Here is an 18,708-nt window from a genome sequence, read left to right as displayed (position 1 = left end):
CACTACCGTTAGGTTTGCTACTAAAAGTGACATTTACCGCATTTAAAAGTATACTTTTTTCCTTTGAAACTTTAAAATCGATTTTCTCAAAAACTATAAGGTCTTTTTGAAAAATTGTTTTTTCCTCTTATTCCTAATGATCTCCTTGACATACCCTGCAAATTTAGGGTTTCTAGCATTTAAGGTGGATTTGCTATTAACCATTAAAGTCGGCAGGTTTTTAAATGTGTATTTTTTTCCTTTGAAACTTTAAAATCGATTTTCTCAAAAACTATAAGGCCGATTTTGAAAAAAAAATTTCCTCTTGTAGCCACTGGGGGCCCCTACAAGCTCTGGGGCCCTGGGGCAGCTGCCTCCTTTGCCTTAATGGTAGCGCCGGCCCTGCAGGAAGGTGTGTGCCCATTTTAGATGTTCATACACGGCCACGGCGCACCTGAGATTCAGCGGCAAAACAACATGCCAGTGAGGCGCTTGATTTGTGACAGCCAGACTCACTGGAATTCCACGCTCATGATGTTTGACCGCCTGTTCCAATAGGAATGAGCCATCAATGAGTATCTGTATATTCAGGGAGCTAGGACTCTCTGCGGAGCTGGGGATCTTTTTGCCGTGTAACTGGGCGCTCATGCGAGATGCCTGCAGGCTCATGCATCCTTTTGAGGAGGTAACAAACCTGGTCAGTAGCACCGAGAGCACCATCAGTGACTTCATACCATATACTTTCTTCCTGGAAGAGTGCTTGATCAGGCCATAGATCAGCGTGACCAGGAAGAGTTGTGGTCACCTTCACCACTAGAAGCAGGCTTATTGTCATCTGCTGTACCTGTGGCAACGCAGAGAGAGGAGTCTGAAGAGGAGTCAGAGGAGGAAGGTGGCTTTGTGGAGGTGGAAGCAGGTGTCCCAGGGGACATTTGGTATTGTGAGTGAGGACGAGGAACGGGAAATAGCTACCTTGGCATCCAACCATGTCAAAATCAGGTCTTTGATGCTGTCCTGCCTGCTGAAGGACCCCCTTATAAAAAGGCTAAAGGAGAAGGACCTGTACTGGGTGGCAACACTACTAGACCCTCAGTATAAGAGGCAGGGCCGGTTTAAGCAACAATGGGGCCCCAGGGCAAAATAAACCTGGGGGGGGGCCCCCAACAGATACCCCGGAACAAAAATCGGCATTAAGGGACCTTTTTTGCAGTTGGTATAGTCAGGGTGTGGAGCCCCAATCGGTCGGAGCTCCACATTCTTGCTACCCCAGCCTGCATGGGGGACAAGGGGTTAAAAAGTTTCAGGAGGGGGGACCCCACATAATTAAAAAAAAAAATTCCCACACTAAACATAAAAAAAGAATAATTGGGAAAATAGGAAAAAATGCCAGGGATCTTCATGCAGCCATATTGCGGCTGTATAGCGATCCCTGGCCAAAGCGCTATGGCTGCGTATGAACCCCCTGGAAACCCCGTCAGGAAATTTATTGCGCTTTCTTTTGATACATGTAAAATTACACTACCGTTAGGTATGTTGCTAAAAGTGACATTTACCGCATTTAAAAGTATACTTTTTTCCTTCAAAATTTTAAAATTGATTTTCTCAAAAACTATAAGGTCTTTTTTTTAAAAAAAAATTCCTCTTATTTCCAATGATCTCCTTAACATATCCTGCAAATTTAGGGTTTCTAGCATTTAAGGTGGATTTGCTATTAACCATTAAAGTCGGCAGGTTTTTAAATGTGTATTTTTTTCCTTTGAAACTTTAAAATCGATTTTCTCAAAAACTATAAGGTCTTTTTGAAAACTTTTTTTTCCTCTTGTAGCCACTGGGGGCCCCTATAAGCTATGGGGCCCTGGGGCAATTGCCCCCTTTGCCTCTATGGTAGCGCCAGCCCTGATAAGAGGAAATGACCTATATTAGTGTTTCGGCCCACCGAAGAGGATATGGTCATTGCATCATTGTGGACAGACTAAATTCGATCTGCTGGATAAGTTTTGGCAAAACCATTTATTTAGGATTACCTCAGCTGATCAATGAAGCCTACTAGGCCACCACTGGGCCCACACTGCAGAATCAGTGTTTTTGTTTTTTTTGTCACTGTGCTGCGCAGCCTTTCCCCCACTTTTTCTTAACTCTGTAAGTATATAACTATCAGGTTAGCTGCTCACAGCCCCTCCTCCTGAGTTTCCTGTTTGCATGATAAGTAGTAGCAGATTTGCATATGATTTGTATCTGAATTGAATGCAAAGTGTGCAGAAAATCTATTTAGGTGCTGCACACATGAGCTGGTGGTCATTTCAGATGCAGCCTTAGTGGTATGCGCTGGCGTTCTCCTCATTGAATTACCTCAGCCCGACCATAGGGGCTGGAAAACCGCCGTCGCCTGCACTCCCGCGAACGTGCGCACCAGCACGGCAGCCACTACACACCACTACACAAAGACTGCTGCCGAGAGGACTAGCATCTATGTCCTGATGCTGTCAACTAGTACAAACAATGATTTGCTCACCTGACGTCATCACTAAAGCTCTTTGCGGATGTTTGCGGTGCGGTAAACGCGGCATTTCTCTAAATTCATTTTCACCCGATGCAACATTTTCCCTGCAAAATAGAATTGATCCTTGCAAAAGACACACTTTTGTGACAATCAGATTTTTTTGCATGAGCATGTTGCATCAAATATATTTTACATTTGTTTAAAAATGACTTTCGTTTTGCCCACTGACATCAATGGAATAGACAATGATGTGTTTTTTCATGTCCATTACTACAACTGCTGATAGAGCTAATCTCAAACACATGATAATGCATCCCTAGGAGACTATAACACAATGCAAATCCATAGGAAAGGTGCCTTCTATAGAATGTAATGATCTGCTCAGCTGTTTGTCCATTCTTTAAGTCTGAGGGCTGCAGGTCCCTGGAAAAGAGACCTGTCTTTTCTTTGCAAGTTTCAGAGTTGCTCTGCTGAGGAATTTGCATACATTTGTCATGCAAATTGCCTTCCTGCCTCCTTTGAAGGCTTGCAGTATAAATACCTTGTTCTCCCAGAATCCCTTGCTGGTCATGAAGGTTTGTTCCTGCTAAACTTTCCTGGAGAATCAGCCTTGCTTGTTTGCTAAAGATTATCTTAGAGTAATTCCTTGGGACTGCACTAGGCATCCCTTCTAGTGCAGTCAGGTTGTATTATCTGTTTTGTCTGTGTGATTGCACGGTCGCCAGCGGTTGGCGATTGTGAATCGTTCTGTCTTGCGATTGTCTTGTCGCCAGCGGCGGTCGACAGGAAATCGTTCTGTTTGGATCGCACTTGCCCTAACGGTAGTGGCTGTGGGAACCACCGCAGCTCTGGCCTACACTCCCAGACAGAGCACAGAAGGAACTTCTGTGCTCTGTCTGGGAGTGTAGGCCAGAGCTGCGGTTGTTGCTGGCTGCTCCTTCTCTCTGTCTTTGTCTTGTACGAACGCTTGCTGTAGGCTCGGTGAGGTAACCGTTTAGCAAGCGTTCTATTTCGTGTTTGTGTTTCTTTGGTTAGTTAGGGTGGCATGCTTATCACTGGGCGCCTATCGCGCGGTGATCGTGCTTAAACACGTTTGCTGTTGCAAATGAATGCGGTGTTCGCGTTTAGTTAGCATTTGTTATTTTCCTTGTTGTTCTTATTGCTGTTACTGGTTGTGCCTTCTTGCTACTCTCGGGCTCTGTCCTGCTCGGTCTTGTGTCACTATTGGCAATCGCCACTCTGGCGATTGCGTTCCCACTTCATTTCCATTGTTGTGTGTTCACCGTCGCTGGGTGGCGACTGGATTGGTGGACACACATACATTCTGTCTCTGTGTTCTCTCTCTCTTTAAAGGTGGCCATACACTGGTCGATTTGCCATCAGATTCGACCAACAGATAGATCCCTCTCTGATCGAATCTGACCGTATGGCCACCTTTACTGCAAACAGAATGTGAACCGATTTAAGCCTGAAACCGTTCACAATCTGTGGTGGTGGTGCTGCCGCCGCTCCCCGCCCCGCATACATTACCTGTTCCGCCAGCGCGAGTCCCACTGTCACAGCTGCTCCGTCTCCACGCTGGTCTTGTCTCTGGAATGCTTCACTTCTTCCTGCCCGGCAGGAAGTTTAAACAGTAGAAGGTGCTCTACTGTTTAAACTTCCTGCCGGGCAGGAAGAAGTAAAGCATGCCGAAAACCAGACCAGACCAGCGCGGAGACGGAGTAGCGGTGACAGCGGGACTCGCGCCGGCGGAACAGGTAATGTATACCCGCTGTATTGCGTCGGTCGTCGGGTATTCAAACGCCGCTATCGACGCACTCCCGACCTGCCAGCGCTCGAAAACAATCTTCCGCATGGATGGATCGACGGGAGTCGACGGGAACGATGGATTTCGGACGGAAATCCATCGTTCTGTCAGCGGTGTGCGCGGCGATTTCACAGCCGTTTCGATCACTGTGATCGAAATGGCTGTATATCGGCAGGAAAATCGTTAGGTGTATGGGCCCCTTATGGCCGATCTTGCCCTGCATTGCTTCAACTCGTACAATTCCCATCTGGCGTCTGTGGCAGTGCAGAGGCTGTGTTCGTCTGCACTCCACAGCTGCATCTGCCGGTAGGAATCTCCCTCTACAGGTGCATAGCACCATAGCTGGGTTCTCTCAATTTACACACTTGTGGAGGATTTCCGTAGTGTCAGCGCACGTCCTGTGCGCTGACCACGGAAATAATTCCGCAGCCGTTACATAGAGACAGTATATAAACAATACACTTCACATCCAGATATGATGCAAAATATAACAGTTTATTTAGGACTTATCCAAAAACATCAAAAATTAAAAACATTTAAAACCACCCTAAACCGATTATAATCGGAAATCTGTCCAGGAACCGGGATCACTATGTGATAGTGGGCAATCAAACCTATAACTGGTGCACAAAAATATATTGTTGCACAGATCACTTTTGTTAAATACAAAAAAATCACACAAACAAAATCACCATAATGATTCAAAAAAACATATATAAATATATAAATACAAAAATCCATCACTGCAAAATCCATGCATGTGAAAAAGTGCTACGTGCTGCCTAAGTGCAAAACAATCAATAAACTTTTCTTCACAGAAGTCTCAAAAGTACATAGTGAATCAATCCTAAGACAAGGATGAGTTGGTTATACAATAATTATATAAAGTGCTAGCGTGTGTGCTCACCAAAAATGTGTGAAAGGTCCCGGCTGCTGGAGGGAGAGGGAGGATCTCCTAATTTTTGATGTCTTTGGATAAGTCCTAAATAAACTGTTATATCTGGATGTGAAGTGTATTGTTTATATACTGTCTCTATAGAAGGCACCTTTCCTATAGATTTGCATTTTCTCATGTCCATATCTTTTTTTTGAATATTCTTTTTAAAAATTATGGTGAAAGAAAATGGTTACTTTTTCCTTATCGCTAGTCGGAACAAGACTGTGCAATCACAGGAGGGAAGCTGCTAAAGATCACTACCTGCCGGGTGTACTCTGACTGCGACTTACTAACCAATAGTTACAGCATCACTGCGAATAGTTACAGCCTCACTGTGACTAACTAACCTATATTTACAGCCTCACTGCGACTAACTAACCTATAGTAATAGCCTCACTGCAACTAACTAACCTATAGTTACAGCCTCACTGCGACTATCTAACCTATAGTAACAGCCTCACTGCAACTAACTAAGCTATAGTTACAGCCTCACTGTGACTAACTAACCTATAGTTACAGCCTCACTGTGACTAACTAACCTATATTTACAGCCTCACTGCGACTAACTAACCTATAGTAATAGCCTCACTGCAACTAACTAACCTATAGTTACAGCCTCACTGCGACTATCTAACCTATAGTAACAGCCTCACTGCAACTAACTAAGCTATAGTTACAGCCTCACTGTGACTAACTAACCTATAGTTACAGCCTCACTGTGACTAACTAACCTATAGTTACAACCTCACTGCGACTAACTAACCTATAGTTACAGCCTCACTGTGACTAACTAACCTATAGTTACAGCCTCACTGCGACTAACTAAGCTATAGTAACAACCTCACTGCAACTAACTAACCTATAGTTACAGCCTCACTGTGACTAACTAACCTATAGTAACAGCCTCACTGCGACTAACTAACCTATAGTTACAGCCTCACTGCAACTAACTAACCTATAGTTACAGCCTCACTGTGACTAACTAACCTATAGTTACAGCTTCACTGTGACTAACTAAGCTATAGTTACAGCCTCATTGTGACTAACTAACCTATAGTTACAGCCTCATTGTGACTAACTAACCTATAGTTACAGCCTCATTGTGACTAACTAACCTATAGTTACAGCCTCATTGTGACTAACTAACCTATAGTTACAGCCTCATTGTGACTAACTAAGCTATAGTTGCAGCTTCACTGCGACTAACTAACCTATAGTAATAGCCTCACTGCAACTAACTAACCTATAGTTACAGCCTCACTGCGACTATCTAACCTATAGTAACAGCCTCACTGCAACTAACTAAGCTATAGTTACAGCCTCACTGCAACTAACTAACCTATAGTTACAGCCTCACTGTGACTAACTAACCTATAGTAACAGCCTCACTGCAACTAACTAACCTATAGTTACAGCCTCACTGCAACTAACTAACCTATAGTTACAGCCTCACTGTGACTAACTAACCTATAGTTACAGCTTCACTGTGACTAACTAACCTATAGTTACAGCCTCATTGTGACTAACTAACCTATAGTTACAGCCTCATTGTGACTAACTAACCTATAGTTACAGCCTCATTGTGACTAACTAACCTATAGTTACAGCCTCATTGTGACTATCTAAGCTATAGTTACAGCCTCATTGTGACTAACTAACCTATAGTTACAGCCTCATTGTGACTAAGTAAGCTATAGTTGCAGCTTCACTGCGACTAACTAACCTATAGTAATAGCCTCACTGCAACTAACTAACCTATAGTTACAGCCTCACTGCGACTATCTAACCTATAGTAACAGCCTCACTGCAACTAACTAAGCTATAGTTGCAGCTTCACTGCGACTAACTAACCTATAGTTACAGATTATCACTTCACTGCACCACTGAGGTCTCCATCATCTCTATCTTCCAAATCCACCCTTATGGGCACAGGACGAGTGTTGTTTGCAAATTTCCCCCAAAGTCATTTTCATGTCGAAAATGCTATTTTTGATTTTGAGAAAATTTTCATGAAAATGAAGTTTGTATTTATTGTAAAATCAATATTTTACCGCAATAATTTCAGATAAGCCCGAAAACGCAGAAAAACAATATGTTTACCGTTAAAACTTTAACTACAGAAACATGGAAAATCACAATTTTACTGTGAACATTTGCGGAAATATGGAAAAATAACGAAATTATTTTTTTATGGCATTTTTGCTTGAAAATCAAATTTAACATTATTTTGGTGAAAAGTAATGCTACAAGAATCTTGGTATTTTCACTCATCACTCATCACTCCAGAGGATGCCTCAGACCCCACTTACCAGTTCAGGGGTCCCCTTCCCCCCAGTACTGGAGTACTATGTCTGTAGCGGCCCTGGTGACTTCTTCTACAACACATGCAACCGAGTGGCTCCACACTGGAGTGTAAGCTCTGCTGCCCAGCAGTCCTCTCACACAGAGAGCAGGGCCGGATTTCTGGAAAGGCCAAAAGGCCACGGCCTAGGGCGATAAAATTAGATAAGATAAGAAGGGCGGCATGACTTGTTACAGAGAAGAGGTCATATGTCAAAGTAAATCATCTCTTCTGGTCCCGCAGCGAAGCCAGCCAGCGCCCTGCTCTGCACTAATAGCTGAATTCCAGAGTTCCCCAATCCCTGCTTCTCTCTCTCTCACTTCTTGATGTGTTATAACAATCATTCTTCTGTATGATGGACATACAAGTGGATGTGAGAAATAAAAAGGGATTTACATTACAAAGCAGATAACTAAGTTCCGCTGAGTTTTAATGCTGGCATTCCCAAACATTAGTAAGCTCTGCTAGTTTCTTTTACAGCTTTGACCCTGGCCCCAGCAGTTGTTAATTAATTTATCTAATCCTAATTTATGACTGTTTTTCTTAGCTAGCAGTGGTCTCTCCCATTCCTTAGTTAACTCTTTCCTGACTCATTTTCTGTCCTCCAGCTCCTACCATCTATGAGAAGTGCAAGAAAAAAAATGCTGTTTTCTTTCCTTTCATTGCTAAATTGTCATTTTAAAGGACACCTGAGCAGTGGAGCTCATCCAATATTCGGGTGTCCGAACTACCCAGATAATCCAAACTTTTTCCACTATCCGAACTTTGAATAGCAATTCGGATATTTTTTAAAATCCGAATAGCACTATCCGAGCAAACTCGGATTTCCCATCTGAGAGAGAGAGAGAATTTTTTTTTGAGGGGGGATTTTAAGTCCCCACATCATTAAAAAAACATGATGCTACATGCCTCATTTACCCTAAAAAACGTTTTAAAGGCAATTTAAAACCCACTTCCGGTTTTCTACCCGGATATCCGAATTCGGGAGGATATCTGGGATGCTGGGTTTGGATATTATTATTATTTAGTATTTATATAGCGCCAACATCTTACGAAGCGCTGTACAGTATATATATATATATATATATATTGTATTGTCACTAACTGTCCCTCAAGGGAGCTCACAATCTAATCCCTACTATTATCATATGTCTATGTACAGTATGTATTATGTAGTGTAAGTACTGTAGTCTAGGGCCAATTTAGGGGTGAGCCAATTAACTTATCTGTATGTTTTTGAGATGTGGGAGGAAACCTAAGTACCCGAAGGAAACTCACGCAGACACGGGGAGAACATACAAACACCTTGCAGATGGTGCCCTGGCTGGGATTCGAACCGGGGACCCAGCACTGCAAGGCGAGAGTGCTAACCACTACGCCACCATGCTGCCCGATTCGGGTTCCAAAATTTCAAACTCGGATTTCCGATTCGGCTCGGATATCTAGGTATCCGGATCCGAATTCAATCCGGATTTTGAAAAGGGGTATCCGAGCAGCACTGCACCTGAGCTGTTACTACCTCTATGCTAGTGTGTTTGGTTTGGTATTCTTCTACTTCCCTGTAGCAGTAGAGCATTGTACCATCTTAGCCATCAGCGAAAGCAGAGAGTTTTGAATCAGGGTGATACCATTTATTGGCTAAAAAGAAAAAGAGTAAGCTTTCTGCTAATCAGCCTTCTTCAGACTTTGTTCCCGTATACTGCCAATATGTTAGAGCACACCGCCATATGTACATTCAGCATTCAAAAGAGATACATAGATTTTTCAGCAAATATAAATAAATGTCATTCAGATGCTTTAAACTGGACCTGAACTCTTGCACAGGACAGAAGGAAAACAGAGAAATGTACCCTGTATGTAATTAGAGAGCCTGTCTAATTCCCCCTCCTCTGTGTCACAAATTGTAATGTATCTCTACACTGTGTCACCTGACTGCCACAACAGCTAAGCTCATTTGAAAGCACAGGATGTTAAAAATATGTCTGCTTCCATAAAAGCAGGAAGTAGACACACTGCAGATTTATTGCAGGATTTGTATCAGCTGTAACAAAGAAATGTTTTTATGTAAAGGTTATGTAGTTGCATATATTTTAGAGCAGAGAGGAAGTTCTGAGTTTAGGTCCTCTCTAATTACAGAACATCCAAAGTGGGTCCTGACAGGATGTTTGCTACTTACCTGTTCTCTGTTTTGGATGGGCTTCTCTCCATTGAGCTGCCCTGCCACCTGTTTGTGGCTCCGACAGCAGCCAGTCGCACAGAGGACAAAGAAGCAGCGCATGCTCTGGCCACTCACGCTCCCTGCCACCTGTCTCTGACTGCAGCCAGTCGCACAGAGGACAAAGAAGCAGCGCATGCTCTGGCCACTCGCTCTCCCTGTAATTTCCCGCTCCTGCCCAGCAACCGAGGCCGGTACAGTGTTATGCATTCTTGACGAGTACCGGTCATACAACAGCGTCATTTCTCAAGTATGCATGCCCAGAACCCCATCGGCTGCTGTGCACATTCGGGCAGGAGCGCAAATTACAGGAATTATTTGCTGAATGGGGGGCAGAGCAGCAAAACTGAAATTAGCCCATTAAAACCAATGATCACTAGTCAGAGTGTTGGACAAATTTTTTTTTTTTTGGGGGGGGGGGGCGCTTGAAGACAGCAGGCCTAGGGCACTGGAAAGTACAAATCCGGCCCTGGATAGGAGTATCTGGAGATACATTGGGCTCGATTCACAAAGCGGTGCTAACCCAGTTAGAGACTTTAGGCGTGATAACCATTGCACCACGCTGGTGAAAACACAGTTTAGGCGTGATAAGTTTAGGTGTGATAAGTTTAGGCATAATAAGTTTAGATAAGTTTAGATCGCTTACAAAGTCCCGCACGCAAAGCAGCGCCATTAAATTCTATGCACAGTGCACCAGACTTTGCTAGCGCAAAACTTTTGATTAGCTGTGCACTGCGGTGCTAACCCAGTTGGTGCTATAGTTATCACACCTAAACTTATCACGCCTAAACTGAGTTTAGACATAATAAAGGGCTTTTCACCAGCGTTCTAACTGTTAGCACACTTCTGAAAAGGCCATTATTACGCCTAAACTCAGTTTGGGTGTATTAAACTCAGATCGCGACCAAAGACACGCGAAGTGCCCATTCACATCTATGCAACGTTTCGCGCGCACCGGACTTAACGCGCGCAAAGATTTGCGCGCTGGACTTTGCCCGCAATCTGATTTTGGAAACAGTGCTAACCTACTTAGCAGCTTGGTTTAATCGCCTAAAGTCTTTAGGCGTGCTAACTAGGTTAGCACCGTTTACTGAATCAAGCCCATTGTGTGATAAATGTCTCATTTTCCTCTACGACTTTCTCCAGACTCCTTCTCTGCAGATTGACACAAAACTCTGCAGATCTTCCACCTCCACAGTAACAATAAAGGACGCTTTGCTCAGCAGAGGGTGACAGGAAGAAATTGAGTTTTTAGGATTAAACAAAATCATTCCTCCTGATTTTACTGCTCGCTAATTATTGCATCACTTCAAAAGGTGTCTCTGCCATATGTCGTCTGATTGATTTCCAGCACCGCCACACTGCTTTCACTTACACAAACAAAACGCTGTCCCTCCTGCGTCCTGCGGTGAAGAGAGACGACGCCTCACTCAATTCTGCCTGTTACACCCGTCACATATGGGAGACGCCTCCCCCTCCTCTGCCTGTTACACCCGTGATATATGGGAGACGCTTCCCCCTTCTCTGCCTGTTACACCTGTCACATATTGGATATACATTCCCTGTTCTGTCTGTTACACCCGTCACATATGGGAGACACCTCCCCCTCCTCTGCCTGTTACACCCATCACTTATGGGAGACACCTCCCCCTCCTCTGTCTGTCACACCCATCACATATGGGACACGCCTCCCCTCCTCTGTCTGTCACTCCCATCACATATGGGACATGCCTCCCCTCCTCTGTCTGTCACACCCATTACATATGGGACACGCCTCCCCTCTTCTGCCTGTTACACTTGTCACATATGAGAGACTCCTCAACTCCCCTGTCGGTCACACCCATCACATATGGGACACGCCTCACCTCCCCTGTTACACCAATCACATATGGGACATGCCTCCCCTCCTCTGTCTGTCACACCCATCGCATATGGGACACGCCTCCCCTCCTCTGTCTGTCACACCCGTCACATATGGGAGACGCCTCCTCCTCCTCCTCTGCCTGTTACACCCGTCACATATGAGAGACACCTCCACCTTCTCTGCCTGTTATACCCGTTACATTTGGGAGACTCCTCCCCTCCTTTGCCTCTTACACCCATCACATATGGTAGACGACTCCCCCTCCTCTGTCTGTTACACCCATCACATATGGAAGACATCTCCCCCTCCTCTGTCAAACCGTCACATATGGGAGACACCTCCCACTTCTCTGCCTGTTACACCTGTCACATATAGGAGACACCTTCCCCACCTCTTTCTGTCCCACCATCACATATGGGAGACACCTCCCCCTTCTCTGCCTGTTACACCCGTCACATATGGGATATACATCCCCTCTTCTGTCTGTTACACCCGTCACATATGGGAGATGCCTCCCCCTCCTCTGCCTGTTACACCCATCACATATGGGACACGCCTCCCCTCTGTCTGTCACTCCCATCACATATGGGACATGCCTCCCCTCCTCTGTCTGTCACACCCGTTACATATGGGACACGTTTTCCCTCTTCTGCCTGTTACACCTGTCACATATGAGAGACTCCTCAACTCCCCTGTCGGTCACACCCATCACATATGGGACATGCCTCCCCTCCTCTGTCTGTCACACCCATCACATATGGGACACGCCTCCCCTCCTCTGTCACACCCATCACATATGGGACTTGCCTCCCCTCCTCTGTCTGTAACACCCATCGCATATGGGACACGCCTCTCCTCCTCTGTCTGTCACACCCGTTACATATGGGAGATGCCTCCCCCTCTTCTGTAGCTATAAGGAAATGGGGAGATCACTAGACCACTAGGGAAGCTTAATGGGGTGGGAGAACCACTAGACCAACCAAGAAAAATAGGAGAATGGAGGGGGGGGGGGGGGGGGGAAGCTGTATTTGGGTGGGGAACCTCTAAACCATCTGGGAAGCTATATGGGGATTGGGGACCATTAGACACCACAGAAGACTAATGGGGATGAGGGATTCATCAGGCCACCAGGGAATACTGTAAAGGGACTACTATACCATCAGGGAATACTAGAAGGGGAGGGGTGGCCAGTGAAACACTAGGGAAAACTGTTATGGGCACAGCATAGGGTCCACCAGCAGGCTGGACTGCAGAACAAAGCATACTATGGAGATTTAAAGAGTAACTGTCGGGCATAAAATCAAAAATCAATTCTTTATTTTTATCTGGTAAACAAGTAATAAGGATGCTAATCAGGCAATCCAAAAGTTAAATATCACTGTTACTTTTCTTGTTGATAAATTATCATTCCCCAGTTTACCTAACTCTTATTTGGTACACAGAAAATTTGGCACACAAAAGAGAAGTTGCAGGGCATGCTGGGCTGTCTATTTTTGCTTCTCTACTTCCCCTCACTTAACTAATGCAGCCCGATTGGCTGAAGCCTCTTTCCCACCTGTTTTCCCTTCCCACACCTCTGTCCCTCTCTCATTGGCCAAAATTTCTCACGCTGAAACAGTTGACTTTCTATAGTGAAGTTAATAGCAAATAACCCCAAACGTGCTAGAAACAACAAATTTGCAGGGTATGTTAGGGAGCACAGTGGCCTAAGGCCTCTTGCACACTGCAAGTGATTCCGATTCAGATTCCGCTTTTTAATCAGTTTTTACATCCGATTCAGATTCCGATTTGCAGTTTTCTCCCTGCACACTGCAAATCGGAATCTGAATCGGATGTAAAAACTGATTAAAAAGCGGAATCTGAATCGGAATCACTTGCAGTGTGCAAGAGGCCTTATAGTGTTTAACCTGCCTGGCGTTCTATTAAGATCGCCAGGGAGGCTGCGGGAGGGGGTTTTTTTAATAAAAAAAAAAACTATTTCATGCAGCCAACTGAAAGTTGGCTGCATGAAAGCCCACTAGAGGGCGCTCCGGAGGCGTTCTTCCAATCGCCTCCGGCGCCCAGAATAAACAAGGAAGGCCGCAATGAGCAGCCTTCCTTGTTTTGCTTACATCGTCGCCATAGCGACGAGCGGAGTGACGTCATCGACGTCAGCCGACGTCCTGACGTCAGCCGCCTCCGATCCAGCCCTTAGCGCTGGCCGGAACTTTTTGTTCCGGCTACGCTGGGCTCAGGCGGCTGGGGGGACCCTCTTTCGCCGCTGCTCGCGGCGGATCGGCGCAGAGCGGCGGCGATCAGGCAGCACACGCGGCTGGCAAAGTGCCGGCTGCGTGTGCTGCTTTTTATTTGAGCCAAATCGGCCCAGCAGGGCCTGAGCGGCAGGCTCCGGCGGTACTGGACGAGCTGAGCTCGTCCAGACCGCCCAGCAGGTTAAGAAAATCGATGATTAGTAGCAAAAAAAGTAGCAAAGTCACAGCGTAAAAATAATAGATAGTGTATTAACATGTAAATAAATGTATTTATTTTTATATAAATGTTCAGTGTGGGAAATATATAAACAAAATGACGTGGGGTCCCCCCTCGAGCCTCTTTAACCCCTTGTCCCCCATGCAGACTGGGATAGCCAGAATGTGGAGCCCTGGCCGGGTGGGGCTTCACACCCTGAGCTATATCAGCCCGCATGGTCTATGGTATGGGGGGGCTCCGGGGAGGGGGGGGAGAGGGGTGGCCAAGCCTTCCTCTCTCCCCCAGAGCCACCACATCCCCGTGTGCGAAATGCGTTGCTGCGAAAAATGTGCATGGCTCCGAAACTGAAGAAAGCGCCATGCACAGCGTGATGTGGCAAAAAGTGGGAGTGACCAAGGCATGTTGTGGGTGGAGCCAAATACTAGCAAAATACAGTGAGTCCCCTGTTAACAAATGAGATCCTTTATCCGTTGTCTTTTGTCCCCCTCTTTTCTTCATGTGCCTATGACAGCCGATCACTTCCTGGACTACAGAGGGGACAGCCATGTCACACGGCTGTCCTCAGTACAGCGCCGCCTTAGATCGCATCGCTGTACAGGTATATTAGACAGTGGTTTTGCCGTCTAACAGTCTCCGAGAGGCGATCGTCACTGAGAGACTGAAGGCGGAGTGGAGTCCTGCCTCCCAGACGGAGCTGCGCACTCGATCTCCTGCTAGCCCCATTTCCAGCTATTCGCTCCAATCGGCGTGGAGTGGTCCTGGGGCTTCCACCACGTTCATGCCAATTGACGTCGAGTGGTCGGCAAGTAGTTACATTTTGGCTCAGGAGGATCCCCATTGGTCATGTATTTATACACATGTTAATACATTATCTGTCATTTGACTGCAGTAACTTTGCTACTTTTTTCCTCTCTTCCCTCTTGTTCCCATTCTCCTCCTCCACATACTCTGCATGTTTGGTGTTTCTAGCATGTACAGGGGCTTTGCTATTGACCGCTACATTCGGCTGCTGTTCACCTGCCATTTAAGTCTATGGAGCCTGCAGCAAATGGCCAGTTCGCGAACATTTGTGGTAAGAGCGCAAAATGTGACGTTCGCTACATCACAAGTCGCGTCCACCTGACTAAGCACTGCTCCCAGACCAAATTGACAGTTTGTACAAAGAACTGACGGGAAAAGTTGGGAGCTTCAAGGACAGGAGCACCAGCCAGCGCTTCCTCCAAAGGCTTGACACACCTGCTCTAGTTCTGGGTTCCAAGTGACCATGTTGGGGTGTTTTTTACCTGTGGCATCAGTCAGTGGTTTAGCCAGAGTACTATAGGATGAAACAAACTTCCTATAGTACCCTGCTGTTCCCAGAAAAGCCTGTACTTGTTTTTTGGTGGTAGGCTGCGGACATGCAACAATGGCATCGACCTTCCCTATCTGAGGTTTCAGGGTCTGACCACCACCGCGTGGGTGGTGAGAGTCGGGGGTGAGGCATGTGCACAGTGAGATTTGGAGGGGTGGGACAGGGGAGGAAGAGTGTGTGGGTTATGAGGCAGGAGGAGGGGGAGTGTGTGGGTGGTGAGAGTTGGGGGTGGGATGGGTGGAGGGATAGGGTTAGCTATGGTGGACGTAGCTCTCCTTTCAGCTTCGGGGAAGGTAATTCTAGGGCAGTGACGGGATAGCCGGCACACTCTACCTTCTATTATCATGGTGGATATAGCTCTCCTTTCCACTTCAGAGAAGGTAATTCTAGGGCACTGACGGGATAGTCGGCACACTCTACCTTCTATCGCCATGGTGATCATAGCTCTCCTTTCAGCTTAGGGCACCGATTAGATAGCCGGCATATCACCATAGTGGACGTAGTTCTTCTTTCAGCTTCATAGAAGGGAAATGCTTGGATATCTTGGATCAGATACTGAAAGTTTTGAAGGATTTATAAGCTTCCTGGCACGTCTGTAGATGATCTGCCACGTCTTCCCGGCATATGGCCAATGATAAGTGACATCAGTTTTTTCCTGGCTGATTGTGAGGCCCCAGGCGCCAGCCACGGCTGCCTCTCCCGTAAGAGGGCCCTTGGTTTACAAATTTCTGATATGGTAATTAATTTGATGCGTTCATCTTACAGCCGATTCCTGCCCTTCAGGGATCAGGTATGTCAACTGCTGTCTCCAAACCCTTCTGCGAGTGTCTCAGGAAGACTCTCTCCACCCTCCATCGAGTGCTAATGACTTTCTCATGAAGTGGTCCAGCCCGGAGAGGAACAGTCATATCACTTCTCTCGTCTGCACACTTTATATCGCTTCTCTCCCTTCTCATCCCGTTTGTGATCGCGTACAATCACTCATTACTTTTCCAAGCTGGAGGGCCCTTGAAACGGTAATTACCATCATGATTTTCCTCGGTCTGCACCACTTTCTGAAGCTCATATTCCCAGTCCTATTATTGTGCCTTTGAGCGGCGCCCGTGGGGAATTGTGGGTAATGACATGCAAATGAGATGACTGAATCCATCATCTTAGCGACATTCTGCTCAAATGGTGCCATTTCTGTTCTCCTAAATGCTCAATTATCGCTGTTTACATCCAACATGAAGCGCCGCGACGGAGCTGATCCCACCAGTGCGCCTGAAAATGGCAAGGATAATGCTGTGTCCTCCTAAAGGTCAAATATTTCACTTTCTGTATTTCTGCTGACTATCCACACACTATATGCCCCTCCTCCAATCACCCACACACTATATGCCCCTCCTCCAATCACCCACACACTATATGCCCCTGCTCCAATCACCCACACACTGTATGCCTCTCCTCCAGTCACCCACACACTATATGCCCCTCCTCCAATCACCCACACACTATATGCCCCTGCTCCAATCACTCACACGCTATATGTCCCTCCTCCGATCACCCACACACTATATGCCCCTCCTCCAATCACTCACACACTATATGCCCCTCCTCCAATCACTCACACACTATATGCCCCTCCTCCAATCACTCACACACTATATGCCCCTCCTCCAATCACTCACACACTATATGCCCCTCCTCCAGTCACCCACACACTATATGCCCCTCCTCCAGTCACCCACACACTATATGCCCCTCCTCCAGTCACCCACACACTATATGCCCCTCCTCCAGTCACCCACACACTATATGCCCCTCCTGCAATCACCCACAAACTATATGTCCATCCTCCAATCACCAACTCACTATATGCCACTCCTTTTGCCACCCACCCACTCACTATTTGGCCCCTTCCCCGTACATATCTTTTCATGGGACAACACTGGAGATGTGACACTGTGATACAATGTAAAGCAGTCAGTGTACAGCTTGTATAACAGTGTAAATATTGTATGATATCTTCTCATGGGACAGGACTGCAGATGTGACACTGTGACACAATGCAAAGCAGTCAGTGTACAGCTTGTATAACAGTGTAAATATTGTATGATATCTTCTCATGGGACAGCACTAAAGATGTGAAACTGTGACACAATGCAAAGCAGTCAGTGTACAGCTTGTATAACAGTGTAAATATTGTATGATATCTTCTCATGGGACAGCACTGCATATGTGACGCTGTAATACAATGTAAAGCAGTCAGTGTACAGCTTGTATAACTGTGTAAATATTGTATATCTTCTCATGGGACAACACTGCAGATGTGACTCTGTGATACAATGTAAAGCAGTCAGTGTACAGCTTGTATAACAGTGTAAATATTGCATGATATCTTCTCATGGGACAGCACTGCAGATGTGACACTGTGATACAATGTAAAGCAGCCAGTGTACAGCTTGTACAACGGTGTACATATTGTATGATATCTTCTCATGGGACAACACTGCAGATGTGACACTGTAACACAATGTAAAGCAGTCAGTGAACAGCTTGTATGACAGTGTAAATATTGTATATCTTCTCATGGGACAACACTGCAGATGTGACACTGTGACACAATGTAAAGCAGTCAGTGTACAGCTTGTATAACAGTGTAAATATTGTATGATATCTTCTCAAAGGACAACTGCAGATGTGACGCTGTGACACAATGTAAAGCAGTCAGTGAACAGCTTGTATGACAGTGTAAATATTGTATATCTTCTCATGGGACAACACTGCAGATGTGACACTGTGACACAATGTAAAGCAGTCAGTGTACAGCTTGTATAACAGTGTAAATATTGTATGATATCTTCTCAAAGGACAACTGCAGATGTGACGCTGTGACACAATGTAAAGCAGTCAGTGAACAGCTTGTATGACAGTGTAAATATTGTATATCTTCTCATGGGACAACACTGAAGATATGACACAGTGACACAATGTAAAGCAGTCAGTGTACAGCTTGCATAACAGTGTAAATGTTCACGGCTTAGTCCCCGGGACATAATGTCGCCTTCTAGCACAGGAGCGGAGGGCTGGCCAGGGTGGGATTGGAGGGAATTGGGGTGAGTTTCTTGACCGATTATTAGGAGGTTGGAGTTACTCTCAGTTCCCGGCTCAGTCCCGGTAATGTTGCCTTCTAGCGCAGGAAGTGAGCAGATCTGATTAGTGTTCAAGGGCACTTTAAAACTTCAAGCTCCTGTGAGCTCCTTCAT

General features: G+C 45.8%; 1 protein-coding gene across 3 annotated transcripts in view; it reads right to left on the bottom strand.

Moving 5' to 3' along the window:
- LOC137541198 (leucine-rich repeat and fibronectin type III domain-containing protein 1-like protein) overlaps nt 1-18,708 on the bottom strand; it is a 311,740-nt gene that overhangs the window by 192,566 nt on the left and 100,466 nt on the right. Inside the window, exons 3-4 of one of the 3 annotated variants that reach the window (XM_068262375.1) lie at nt 7,533-7,710; nt 2,492-2,583 (exon numbers count right to left, since the gene is read on the bottom strand). In XM_068262375.1, the coding sequence (XP_068118476.1) occupies nt 2,492-2,583; nt 7,533-7,710 (270 nt within the window). Of the gene's footprint in view, nt 1-2,491; nt 2,584-7,532; nt 7,711-18,708 lie in introns of those variants that run through there. The other 2 variants (XM_068262377.1, XM_068262376.1) reach the window with 2 other exon arrangements.

Source organism: Hyperolius riggenbachi, chromosome 12 (genome assembly GCF_040937935.1).
Source record: "Hyperolius riggenbachi isolate aHypRig1 chromosome 12, aHypRig1.pri, whole genome shotgun sequence".
Classification (NCBI taxonomy): domain Eukaryota; kingdom Metazoa; phylum Chordata; class Amphibia; order Anura; family Hyperoliidae; genus Hyperolius; species Hyperolius riggenbachi.
This window is presented reverse-complemented; position numbering and strand designations above follow the sequence as displayed.